The 14,654-nt window shown below is 38.4% G+C and overlaps 1 protein-coding gene across 4 annotated transcripts in view; it reads left to right on the forward strand.

The window, feature by feature from the left end:
* Positions 1 to 14,654, forward strand: part of bcar3 (BCAR3 adaptor protein, NSP family member) — an 81,472-nt gene that overhangs the window by 43,246 nt on the left and 23,572 nt on the right. For all 4 annotated transcript variants that reach the window (XM_030433704.1, XM_030433705.1, XM_030433706.1 and 1 more), the window contains one exon: positions 5,808 to 5,850. In XM_030433704.1, the coding sequence (XP_030289564.1) occupies positions 5,808 to 5,850 (43 nt within the window). The remainder of the gene's footprint in view (positions 1 to 5,807; positions 5,851 to 14,654) is intronic.

Here is a 14,654-nt window from a genome sequence, read left to right on the forward strand (position 1 = left end):
TCCGCTATGAAGTTATGCTGCGAAGAAGCAAGACTTTTCAAGTCTGTTGGCAGTGAACATTAATCCTGAACTTCGGATGTAGGTGGATTATTACTTAAAAGGCATACCATGTCAGTTTGAGGATTATTATCGTACTTTTAATCACCTGAGACTCGCCATGCTCTTGAGGAAACACTTTATTCACTCAAACTGTTCCTCTTTAGAGCAAGAACTCAGAGAGAGAGTTTGGATGGAGAAGGGCAAGTCTGTAAGAGCCCTGGGGGGGTGAAGCAGTTAACCAGACTTCAGAGGGAACACACACACCTCATCCCTCATCATGTCCTCCCATCTTTCTATCTATAGTGTAGAGTTACAACAGACTGTATCTGATGTAGCCAGCTTTGCGTGCATGTGTGTGTGTCTGTGGGTGCGTGTGGCAGCCCCCAGCAGTTGGGTTACCTTTGTAGGTCAGGGTGTGGCAGGACAGATCAGAGATTACTGTGAGCTCTTTGTCTACTCTCTCCATCTCTCTGCCTCTGTGCGGGTTACATTTCATAGACTGCTGACATGCAGCAGGACAATTTGTCCAGGTCAAATTTAACCTGTGCAGGTGGCTAAATAATGAACAGGATCATGCTCTGACTCTGTTGTTGGACCTTTCTTGGTGAAGTTGGTGCAATTTTTTATTGCTGCGCTGTCCTTCTACTTCTTATTATCGAAATCCCCACCACATAAGACAAGAGTCAAGTTTGTTTCCAGCCCTTAGATTCTGTTTATCTGTAAATGAGCTTAGTGAGTTGATACATCACTGGAGATGCAGATATGTTTCTGTAGCTGAGTCTTTTCTGGTAGGTTGGTGTCGTTTTGTACAATCAACTATTGGCCACACTTGACAGTTTCACAACTACAAAGGAGGTATGACAGATATCTTACGCACACATTTTGACTGTGTCTATATTTATTTCTCTCTTTGTTAGCTTATTTCACTCATTGACAATCAACTCCTTGGCCTTAAGTTTAATGTTTTGGATCGATATTTTGAGTCCATTAAGTTTTGTAATTACACAAGGTATATATATACTTAAAAATACTTAAACCTGGAAAGTAACATCTCATCTCATTTCAGGGGTAAAAGTACAAGCACTTAAAGTTTTTTTTCAAAGAACTGCCCTTACAGATTGTCTGCACATTTTTATGTAGTTAGAAAAGAAAGTCCCAAATTTTCAAATGTTTGATTTAAATACACTGATGTTTTTAAACTTAAACTGTAGTTTGACAAAATTCCAGCCTTTCTTCCCAGCTGACTTATGACGCTTTGAAGCTCCACACAGTTCACGGTTGAGTTTTCTATAAAAAGATAAATGCGTGTATATCTCTAAGGAATGTAACCACTGGCCAGTCGGTCTTGACTTTCCATCGCTCATGCTGTCAGCTGACCTATGACCCCTGACCTTATGTTGCACTAGCTTCTGATTGGTCAGTTTATCTTTTCTTTTGACCTTTGTGGGCAGTCAGCAGACCACCAGGAGCAGAAGAGGGGGAGGTAGAGGGAGACAGAAGCAGAAAGAAAGAGTCAAAAAGAGCAGGGCAGAGGGATCAGAGGGAACTGAGAAGAGATGGACGGTGACAGACTGTTGACACATTAAACTCTTCCTTTCATTAACATAGGTAAGCTGAAGTTCAAACCCTTCTGAATGGATTCACTTATTTCATTTTAAACCAAATAAGACAAAAAGCTTCAAACCTAGGATCTTCAATGTTTTGACATTAGCCATGATACAGCTGTTGCCGACTTATTCATACATGGCACTGTAGGCTGCCCCTCAACATTATTGTAGGCCCAGTTCGATATGCAATTGAATTCTATACAATATATGTATTAGTAGTCTCTACAGGATACTACACTATTCATGAATATATACACTATATTCTCCTTTAAATGACAAAGATTTAAATATTAATCAACTAAAAATCCAAATGTGTTCATATCTGATGTATTACCCTGACAAACTGAGGGAGACAAAGATCAGGTTGTGATAGAAGGATGACTTACTTCTGCAAATGAGAAGGAATATATATATATTTTCCGTTTAAAGCAAAAAAAAATACATATTTTAGCTGTCGTGAAATATTTAAAAAATGACAATAATATAAGCACTGGAAACATGTGTTTGCCTTGTTTAGGTAATGTGTAGTGGAAAATGAGATCCTGATTTGGTACCAGATTTGAGAGTCACCTGATGCGCCTAAAATTCATACAACACTCTTAGTTCTAACAAGTTTTTTTTTTAGTGGCTTGTGTTATTGTTAGAAGCTATTGTCCCACAATGAGATGCAGACAGGAAAAAAGGAGCTACTCACACCTGTACTGCATCCCAATTTCAAATTACATACATTTCAAATGACATTCTAACGTGTACACAGTTCAAGTGTTACTGTCATAAGATATATTTATTGCAGTTTGTATACAAAACACTTACGCATCATCAATTTTTGATTAACTCTGACTAACATAAACTGGGCCTTTGAAAATACACTGCCAATTAAACTCCACAGACAGTAAAATTGTCCTATTGTTTGCTACAGTAAGATGTTCCCGGAGCAGTTTAAAAAGAAAAATTGTGTCACTTCTTTGTGGAGTCCTGTCATACTCAAAACCCTAAAAAACAGGATCTATTATGGAATTGGGACACATCAATAGAAAGTGGGGAGATGGCTCCTGGAATCTACTTTTACTTTCTCTTTGTTTTCTTTCCAAACTTAGACTGATTGATGTGTGTGTCTTATACAATGCCATTTAAGAATTGTACATTGAATGCTTTACATTCATTTTGTGTATTTATTTCATTCGTTGCATATCAACTGCCGAAACAGTAAACTATAATGGTTAGTGTATATACAGTAGTTAGAGTTGTGGATCGGAAACACAGCTATTAACTTTTCACTGATGCTGCTGATCTTTATTCTGAAAACATACTGACCTCTGGAGGCTGCCTGAAGATTCTACATGCTGCGCTGAACTCTTCCCACTGTCTGTCCGTCATGTTCTGTCCTTCTTTCTCACTCTCTCCCACACACACAAATATGGTATAGTCCGTCACTGAAACCAGTTGTGGTCATGCTGAGTATTGTGTGGTGAAGAGCAAAGAACAACAGTAGCTAGAAAAAGACTGTGGCGGATTCTGCCTGCTTCTCCCCTCCCTACTCGTGTTATTTTTTTCCTCTCACTCGCTTCCAGTCTTCGTCGCTCCGTCTCTTGTCTGTGCTGCAGGTCAGTTTTGTGGTTGTAGATGCAGAAAAATCCAGTGTCTGATGCTGTTTCAGCAGTATGGGCAGAAAAAGGCCAAGTTAGCTGTGGTCAGTTTGTGTAGTCTGGAATGCCTGGCCTTCTTACTCTAACAATACTTTGTTTCAGCTCATTTACAGTCAGGCTTGGTAAACCTTATCAGGGAGAAAAAATATGGAAAACATCCATCAGGATGCAGGGTTTAGAGACCATCATTCACCTGGGTTTAAGACCCTATTTCTATCAGCTCCAGGGCTCCCGCTCTGTTTGTGTGCCTGACCTTTGACCTCCCTGAGTAGAAAAGGGAATTTCCCTCAGTAGTAGCACTTTCAACTACAGGAGGGTTTATATGGGTGTTGTCTGGTATGTGGCGATTCTCATCGCTCCTACCTCAGACTAGAGAGCCAGGGCAGGGTTACGAGGGGCAGGTGGTTGCTGCGGTGACGGTTTGGGGCCAATCAAAGGTCCAGTAAATCACTGACTCCAACGAAGCAACACGCACGAGTAAAATGAGTTGTCAGTATCAAACTGAACATCTGAATGTAGTTATATTTGAGAACACAGAATTGTCATGCGTTTCTCTTCCTCAAACTTCCTCCTTCTCTTCATCTGAGAATGTGTATGCTACTCTACCATGATGTGCATGTAGAACAGAAACGAGTAAAAATCTTGCAATTCATCTATTAGTCCTATTAAGTATTATAGTATTATACAAGTATACAAGTATTATAAGTCAAATATACCTACAGTATCAAAAATACTCATAATGTCAAAAAATGAGCCAAGTTTTATACTGTTATAAATAATATCATTGTCACTACTGATGCATTCATTTGTAATTAACATTTGATTACTATAGTTTGTAAAGATGGAGGTGATCTGAAGTATGTTGTTCAGGGTAGTTTAATATATTTAACATACAAACCATGATGTTTTGTGATCATTGTTTGTGCATCAAGTCTTGAAATGTAGCTAGTGACTACAATTGTCAGATAAATTAAGTGAAAAATTTAACATATGTAAGTTAAGTCGATAGTTATCATGACAGGCCTACTGGTGAGCACTTCAGCTTGCTGTAGTTAGTATAGAAAACTCTCACAGATGTTAATGCTATGATAAAACAATAACAGCCAGTCTTGATGATCAGTATTTCATTGTGTTCCTGCTACCATCGGACACCTTAGTGTAGATTTGTGTTCATATACTGTGGGATAAATGTCAGGATATGTTGGATTCGAGATCTGTAGACCTGGCACAGGATCAGAATCCTCTATTGCTCTGCAGTAGCTCCTGAGTGTGATGGAGAGTCCTGCGCACTCCACCTTCTATGAATAATGACTATACATTGTTGTGAATGGAGGCTTCTGTTTAGTTACATAACTAAATCCCACTCATTATTTATGCCCATATTAAATCGAGAGGGCTTAGAGCTAAACATTTTTAGTTTGGTAAGTAATGGACTGTGCTAATATTCCCGTGGGAACACCAGTGTAGGCTTAAGGGATTTAAACTACCAACCTTGCGGACGTAGTCGAGGATTTCAGCTAATTACCTCTTTTGCTGAGCCCCTGGCTGTAAGCTTCCTGTAGAGAGAGACTCTGTGCCACATTAATGCTCTCATGTACCAATACTGAAGGCAAAGATAGAAAGCAATAGAAATAATAGGGTTGACATTAGTGAGATGTCCTGAAGGGTAAACTATATGAAGACCTTATAAGGCTGGGCAAAACAAACAAAGAGACAATGCATGAAATTGTTTTCTCTGACCTTTGAAAAACAGTATCTAGTAAAAGATTAGAAAACTTAGAATTTAGAATTTGTCAACCTCCCGTCTGATGCGGTTATAAACAGGTTTTGGATAAATTAAGAAATATGAGAAAGTCCAAAAAGCAAGAAATTGAAAAAAGAAAAGCTTCTGTTGCTGTTTGTGTACTCTAACCTCTCTGTGAATTTGTCAGTGGACTCTCAGTGGTAGGCGTGTGGCTGTGATGTGTGTTATGGTGGGGGAGGAGAGAGAGAAAGTGAGGGAGGGAGGCCAAGTCAGGCAGGCAGTGAGTGAACATGTTTACCACTGAGTGAGCGAAAGAAAGACAGAGTGAGAGACAGACAGTGAGTGAGACAGAGAAAGAGTCTGATTTAAAGCAGCTCAGTGTGAGGTTTGGTTTTATTTTACTTTTTTCTTTCAGAGGAACTTGGGACACTTAGGACAGCACTACGATTACAGTCACCTCTGTATGCCAGCGTTACAGTAGCGCTGTACTTTTTGTTTTAGCATATGGCTTACATGGTTGCTTGTTTGGACAAGTAACATCCTAGTGAACCTTTAAAAAAAATTGCCAGACCTCTACTGAACTATATCATCTCCTAAAAGAGCTGAGCAGTGTCTGAGTCCCTAAAGACACAGCATCAGCACCAGTCAAGGACCCACCTGGACTTTAACACAACCAACTCAGCAGTAACTGAAGATCGACACACAGCAGTTTGGGTCCAGCAGGAAGATGTGTTCACTAAACCGGACCATGTCTTTGTCTGTGTTCCCCAGAGAGCCCGCGGCCGGCCTAGACGCCACGGTGGACTATGTTAAGGTAAGAACGACAAATATGCTTGTTTATTTAGAGAATATAAACAAAACTGTTACAGCTGCTAACTGAATAACACCTGGGTTGTTGTGTTTTTTAACCCTGCCAACTCTGTCTGTCTGGATTTATTGTTTTCGTTAAAAAAACATGGGAAGTGTTGAAGATATGTTGCTTGTGGTACTGCATACAGAAAGAAGGATTTATTTTGCACAGAAATTGACTTTTTCTTATCACTCTGCAGAGACGTATACTTAAAACATTGCACTGACTTTCTGTAGTTGCACTCAAAGTATCTCTGGGACTGGATGTATGGTACAAAGATATAAGATGCACAAACACATAAGCAAACTGTTATGTTCAACACAGCCATTAAGTTCCAACTGATTTAGCGAATTGTCCATGAAGTCGTGAGAGCAAATCTGCTTTATGTATAAAGGAATTTTGGTGGTGCCTACAATACCACTAGCTCTTCTAAAATATTTGCCGAGTTACATAAGATTTTAAATGTTTAGTAAAAATCTTGAAAATTGATTGAATCCCTCATCATCAGTGACTTTAATGGCCTGAAGCTGGATATGATATTACATTCACTTGTTTCTGCTGGCTGCAATGTAAACATCACTCATAAGAGAAGTTAATCCAATTGCCCCCAAGCTACAAGGATAACACACCTTTAAATCATATATCTGCCACTGTGTGTTTGCTGTGACACTGCTGTAAATCATATTCACATAAACACCACCTGAGTCCCAGCTTTCCTCAGTCAAAGAGAGGTGATGACTGAGGGGTGATCATTCCATTATCACAATATCATTTAGCTGACATATGATGTGCTTCACTGTCTTGTGTTTCCATCTCCTTCTGTCTATGTCCTTATTACACTTAACCTGTCCAGCTTCTGTGAGGCATTAAACATATGCACAGCAAAGGTCAGGTACCAAATCTCAACACTTCCTGAATGTCAATCAAAACATTTGCACAACCTTGAGTCTTCAGTCAATCAGATATTCCAGGTTTAATTCATGATCCCATTTATTACTGCATTTAGCCTAATTATTGTGCTTTTTGTGTTAAGGCAACACTGATCTAAGAGAATCCTAGAATTTTTGTTTTCTTTATAAGAATAAGGGATTCGTGGTCATATTAGCACATCATCTGTATCTCCTCCTAAAGGCTGCAAAATGGAATATCACCATTGGGCCCAAATAAAAATGTCTGTCAAAATGACCGGCAATAAGATGCTGCTTTAGTTATGTGCATGCAATGCTAAACATTCACTTATTAGTTTGTTCTGTCTTTATGCATTTATGTCTTCATCAAGGCCATCAGAGTAGTGGCATAATAACACGTTAATTCCATAGCAGGAGAAACTTTATGTTTTCTGCTATCAGGTGGACTAAAATATGTGCATATATCAGTATCTGCATCAGCAATCAACCAAAATGAGTTAGAAAAATATCAGATATCAGCAAAAATCTAAGAAGAATTCTTATTAAAGATTACATAATACATTATAGCTGTAAAGAAACAGCGCTTTTCACTTTCTTCAACATGGGTTTTTTTCTCTCTTTAACACCTTATCTCTTCTCCTCTCCATCCCCCCAACTATCCATTCCACTCCCTTTCCCATCCATCACCCCTTTCCTCTGTCTATTAGCTCATATGTTTGGATGCTAACACCTCAGTCTGAAAAGCAAACTCAGTTCTTCCCACGAGAGCAGGTCGCACATGTGGGAGCCAACAATACACACACAGAGAAACACACACACACTCAAATGTGCACACGCACACATATACAAACAGTACTTGTGGGTAGTTTTATTTGGTCAAATTAGCTTTGTGTGCATGTGTCAACAGTGTGTGTGAGTGTGTGTGCTGACCGCAAATGGAGCTTCTGTATCCTTGGTATTATATAATACAGTACATGTGAAAATGAAGCTGTCAGCTCTGGTACTCCAGGTGTGTTTGCATTTCCAGTGTGCAGGAAAACACATATGTTGATGCACGCACACATGTACAGACTGTACAGGTGTTCTGTGTCATATCCGGGAGAAAGGTCAAAAGTACATTAACAGTGTGGTGACCCTTGCATTGTTTAGTGCCATGAGGCCATCGATTATGTGCAGTACAAGTGTGTAGGATGGATGCACGCAGGGAAGGAAGTGTCTGTGGAGAACAATTGTACCATAAATACTGAAATTACAACAAAAGGTTAGAGTAGACATGAAGAAAAGTACAATAATGCAGTAGAGGCTGCAGAGGAAAGTTAATGTAGGATTCACAGAACAGACACAAAAAAACATTTAAATAAATGTACACACTAAAATGTCACCAGATATTAGGGCGTTCAAAAGAGGCCAGTAATTAATTGATTGATTGTTCAGTCTGCAAACTGTCAAAAGTTGTAAAAATAAAATGCTTATCATAGTTTCCCAGACGCTAAAGTGACATCTTCCAATAGCTTTTTTTTTTTTTCAAACCAGTAGCTAAAACCTCCAGGAATCTTGCTTGATGTCATAAATGACAACATAAAGCAACAAATTCTTACATTTAGAAGATGGAACCAGCTAATTTATGACATTTATGCTTGAAAGAGACACAATTCTTTCAATCAACTCATTGTTGCATCTCTATAGATTCTAGTCTGGTTAACACATGCACAGTGATGTGATCTTTTAGCTATTCACATAGTCACATACACAGATAGAAAATACATGCAGTGCAGTGGGGCTCATGTCGCTAGACTTGGTAAAATGTTGGGAAATTTGGCCAAATTGAACACTAGCTGAATCTAGTCTCTGCAGGGAATTAGGAAATGTTACAGAGAAGGGTTTGTTGAGCCAAAGGTCTTTATTGTAAGTCTTAAGGTCTTAAACACCCTGAAAACCTATTTTCTGAATCAGCTTCCTACTATCAGCAATGAGATTCTGCATGAACACGTGAACATTCCTGCAAGATTTTCCATTATTTCACATTAGTAATGTACATATCTGTGTTTTTGTTCGCGCTCTTTCCATGTGATTAATGTGATGTCACATATAAATTTTGCTGTCAGTCAAATCTGATCAAACCACACCTGCAGAGTTCTGACAAAACAGATTTGCTGTGGCAAAATAGATACATTTTATCACCAAATAAACAAAATGTATCTAATAAAATGAACTTAACATCTTCTTGTACAACAGATGACAGTATAATACAACATGTCTTAACTAATTGACTGATAGTGAAGAAAGAAAGAAAGAAAGAAAGAAAGTAAGAAAGAAAGACTATTCCCCAGTAGTCCCCACTATTCCCACACAACTCTTCTTTGACTCAGCCTTTTCTAAAAGACTCTCCCTCTTTTGCTCTTTCTCTTTCATCTCCACTCTGTCTTGACTTGAAAACATCAAGTTGCTCTACCCTCATGGGAGAGACAATAATGCTCTTTGCATATATGTGTGTGTGTGTGTGTGTGTGTGTGTGTGTGTGTGTATATGTGTGTGTGTGTGTGTGTGTGTGTGTGTATATGTGTGTGTGTGTGTGAGTGTGTGTGTGTGTGTGTGTGTGTGTGTGTGTGTGTGTGTGTGTGTGGCAGTAGTTTTCAACTCTCAAAGTGGACAACACTTTATACACATATACACATTCATAGTTTAGTGAGTAAAACATCAGTTGAAATGTTTACTTATTCAATCAAGGCATTAAATTATTAATCTCTGAAAGGATTTACAGTGTGTCTTCAAGTGGGAAACTAGTGCATAAGGTAAAGATACACTCTGGTACACTCTAGTGGTCAAACTAAAGTACTACAGTACAGGAACTGTAGATGGATCAGGAGTCAATCAACCAAGCGGCAGCGTGACATTTATCACGATCTTAATATCAGTTATGGCACCAGTCAGGCAAACAGCAAAACAGCTGGTCACCCTGCTCACCAACCATTCAGCTCGACTAGTCACCCTCAGGGTGTGTCTATCTAGACAACCAATCAATCATTCAGTTTGTTAGCCTACATGCAGAGCAGACAGCTGGCCAGCGACCCAACAGCAGCTACAGTAGATGAACAATGATAATCTGATGAGTCTTCGGTCATCCCAGTGCACACTTGTGTTTGGGCAAAATAGAAGTGTCCACAATTTCAAATCAGTGCTTAGCACACTGTCCACAGACAGCCACTTTCCTTGTTTGTGTATATACTGCCCTGTTTAGAACAGAGAAAAGGGTCACTGTGGATGATGACCAGTATTTAAATCTGGGTCAGACTCTATAGATCATAGTGTTCACCATGTTACTCACGTGTCTCGTTATTAACAAGCAATAGGAGTGTTGACATGCTTTTAATACATCTTGATTTGTCTCTTTTGGTTTGGTGACGATTGCCTCCCACAGTTCAGGAGCAGTATTATGTTTCTAGACATTTTCATAAGAATAATATCTACAATGTAGGTTTACACGTTTATGTTTATCAAAACAAAAACTAAATTTGAAATAATGTATACATATATATATAAAGGGACTCTATGTAACAATTTGCGGCACTTTACATGTGTAACTCACTTTTTTCTTGCTCATTTGTGAGCAGACTGTAACGTGACATGAAACAGTTAGACCTTCCCCTTCTCTCTTGGTTGTCTATACAAGCCTGTGGATGATTTGTTTAAGTTGTTTAATATTGCTGGACTGTGAATGTCTTTGTGAAGGTTTTTTTGAGACAGTGCAAAGGATATGACTTAGTGCACATTCTCAAGTGCTTCATCTCAGTGCTGCTTTCCGCTCCACTAAGAGAGCCATAGTAGCTAACGTTAGTTTAGAAATGGAGTCTGCTAACATAAATTAACGACCAGCTTCTGGCACAATGCAGAAGTTCCTCAGAGCCTCTTTGAGTTTATACAGAAGCCCTGAGGGGCAAGTGAGATTGTGTTATTTCCTGGTGCTCCATTTTCTAATTCTTCTAAAAGAAGATATGTGAAACAGTGTCAAAAACATCTTTTCACAACACATTTTTTTTCTGTGTGAAACCCAGTGAAAATTTTTTTTCAAGAGAAATAAGGCTAATTGTGTTTGTATTTATTCATTTTGACCATAAGAGGCTACATACAAACATTGTGGAGACTGGGGAAACTAGCTACACACAGTACACATTGTAGAAATTAAACATTATTTTACACATAATGATGCCATAATGATTATTTTCACTTCAAATTAAATGTTAATTATAGATCCACATTGTCAGAAACATTCAAACCAGTAGCGTTAGTCACGTACTTGCACTTCTGTAATGAGATTGCAATGAGATGTAGTAATTATTCCATAAACACCTTTCAGCTGTAAAAATATCAGCCAACTCAAATCTTAAATCAGCATTTCCTCAATCAGTGCTGTGTCATCATCACATTCCCTCACTGCAGCGAAGAGGGCCGGACTGTTTGATAACTAACTGATCCACTCTCCAGTCAGCTCATCTGGAACATCCTCACCACATGCACATAAGGATTGTATGATTTATCAAAGCCTGGAATAAAGTCACTGACAGCTCTCACAGAATCGTTACACTCCATGTTCTTATTCATTTCATCATGTCAGTGTGATCGCTGTAAATATAGAAATACTGCACTGGCACTCGTGCATGACGGTGATGGATGCCTGGACTTTCACTTTGCTCGCACTGCTAAAGGACAACGCGAATGGAAGAATTAATAACATGTCGAGCTTTAACCTCTTGTGGTCCAAATGAGTATAACAGAAACAAACAAACAAACAAAAAAGTATTTTCCAATGGTTTTCACACACACGAAAACGTATGTGAAAAACTTTTTCTTTCACTTGACTCCAAAAAAATAATCATGAAAAAAAAAAATCACGCGTGAAAATGTTTTTTTTTTTTTTTTTCATTCATAGGTTCATCTTACCTGTCATGAAAGGTTTTTGTATTTGCTGTACACTTTTAGCTGACTTTTAGGCTGAAATCACTGAACTTGGGGATTTGCTTTCTCTTTGGAGCCACATGAAATGTATTGTACCCACTGACTGCACATATTTTTATTGATGCTTTATGGGGCTCACACAGCATAGGCGTCACGTTGCACAAGTCAATATGGCGGTCGCTAAGAACACAGTTTGATCGTTGACCCATCAAAAGCACAAACACACATCCAGACTCATCCAGGAATGTGAACAGTATTGTCACTGACATTTTCTTTTAGGTACAGAAGGAGACTGATGCCAAGACTGTGGCTGATTTCATACTATTGATTATCAATAAAAATTCCATTCCTGTCAACCAAACTTCCAGCCAGTGTTGGGAAATCCAATGATGTATTTCAAGCTCCTACATGTAGAATGTTTACTTGAGTTTGATAGGAAAGCATGAGGACTGGAAGAAAACATGTCAGTGCAAAGACTTCTCATATTATTATTCTTTTAACTGTGTTTTGAAAAATAGAGAAAACATTGATTTTCATACGTTGCTACTATGTCCATCAGTCATTCCATCACTTTAATATCAATAATGCTGTTTTTAAATGTGGAACCAGTGGTCTCCAGAGGATGAACCCTGAGGATTTTGGTGATCCTCTGTCTTTTAAAGTCTTATAATTCTGTAGCATTGTTTGTTGAGCACAAACATCAAACTTAAAATAGCTATAGCTGATATTTTTGTAATGACAATGTTGTGATTTAATTAGATTCTTGGCTATATCACAATAAAACATGTGAAAATATTTTGAAATCGCCTGAACAGCATTTCAAAATGATAAGAATGGGTGAGAAAAAAATCAAGATATTTTTGACCAACTGCTCTGTGTTAATATTGTGATAGTATTGTAGGGATGACTATTGACGCTTTCACCAAAAGTTAACACAATGAGAATTTTGATATATAATCACCAGTAATGCGGGTTAGGGTAGTAGAACTGTCTGGTAAGCTCAGAAAATAACAGTACTGTATTTGAATGCAACCCCTTCAAAACCAGGAAAAGACAACACTTATGTCAAATCATAATATAACAATATTCAAAATTTAAGACACTATATAGTCTCATATCACAATCACAATATAATGTTGATTTATTGCCCAGCCCTATTTAAATCAGTTTTACCATTTTACATAACAACATTTTTAATCCCCCTGTTTTTGTCTCATAACTTGCTAGAGTTGCTGAAACAGCTTCACTCTCCTTATTCCATTTGACAGAAACAACAATTAGATAGAAATAGAAAACACAGAACGTCAGCACGATGATTTCTGTCCCTCGTTGTTTTTCCAAAGCATTCCTCAAGCGACGGATGTGTGTATTTTAAGGTGGACATTTAGCCTAGCTGGTGATTTGGGGCTGCTGTGGTTGGCAGCAGTGTGTGTGTGAGTGTGTGTGCCGCTGTGTGGTGCCCCAGGGAACGTTCCGCATGTATTTCCTTCGTGGATCCTCCGAGAGTTCACACTGTAATTAGTGGCTACATTTCCTGCGGCAGAATATTCCTTTAACTGATCGCTGCTTATGTCTTTGTTGATGTATGTAGCTTTTCATGTGTATTCATGACTGTGTCTGTACTGTATATAGGTACATGCTTGTTTTCTGTCCCTTTCTGTGTTTGTATAGTCACACTTCTATATGGTCTGTGTCCACTGTGTGTGTGTGTGTGTGTGTGTGTGTGTGTGTGTGTGTGTGTGTGTGTGTGTGTGTGTGTCTGAATTGGTGGGAAAGTTGTGGCACTTAACTTGTGTGTGGGTGTAATTGCTCAGCGGTCATTAAGTAACACAACGGCCAGCTATTTATCAGCGTCACTCTGCAGGACACACACACACACACACACACACACACACACCTAGTGCACTCCTCACTTGTCTAGACACTCATGCAGCAGTATTATAGATTCTATTCAGTACACAACAGTGACTGAAGCTACGGCCCCCTGCCATTAAATGTTTCTACATGGTTGTTGTCAGTGTCTGGAAGCTATTTCCAGACAAAAATTCTTGCCAGCACCGGAAGTGATGTATTTGCTGTTTTTAGTTTGTTTTGTAATGAACTACTAAGTAGTTCTGGGAGAGCAGTGAAAAAAAACACCACCTCCTACAGAACTGTACAGAATATTATTTTCGCTGTTATAAGTCCCTCAGTCAATGAAATAAACAATGAAAACAAAAGACTATTTGTCGTCTTAATTGTTAAACAACAGCCCTTGCAAATGGAATTTATATAATTGTACACTACTTTTTTGGTGCATTTTCTTTGAACTTTCCAAATCCTAACCTGTATAAAGCCACGTTGATAAATCAAGCTGTTGCTTAAAATACCTAATTTCTTAATATAAAAATCAAAATTAAATCGAACCGTGACCTGATGATAGAAAGTCAAATCTAATCATGCATTTGGAGAATTGATACAGCTAGTCAGGACAAGACATAATTTGGCCATTGATTAATAATCATTGTTTAACTTAAAACACCTGAAATTCACTGGACTAGAAGCTGGTTTTCGTAGTTTTCAGGATAGTTGAAAGAATATATTTTGGTTCTCGACTGTTGGTTGGGCAAAACAAACAAATAGAATTTATCAGTGTTCGGCGGTTTTAACTTTTTTCAGACATTTTGTTGTTAACGAAATCAAAGTAAAAGTAACATGAAGGGATATTTAGTGTATGTGAGATAATATACAATATACATCATATATGTTGATGCAAAATATGTACCATCATCTATGTGTCTATGTAGTGTATATATTCTTCCATCCATCATCCATGTGTTTTCAGCCAGGACAAGAGAGCGATTTTGCCTCTGGGCCACTCCCTGTCAGTCCACACATCATTGGCTCACATCAAATCACATGAGTCTG

The sequence above is a fragment of the Sparus aurata genome, chromosome 11 (assembly GCF_900880675.1).
Source record: "Sparus aurata chromosome 11, fSpaAur1.1, whole genome shotgun sequence".
NCBI classification, from domain to species: Eukaryota; Metazoa; Chordata; class Actinopteri; order Spariformes; family Sparidae; genus Sparus; species Sparus aurata.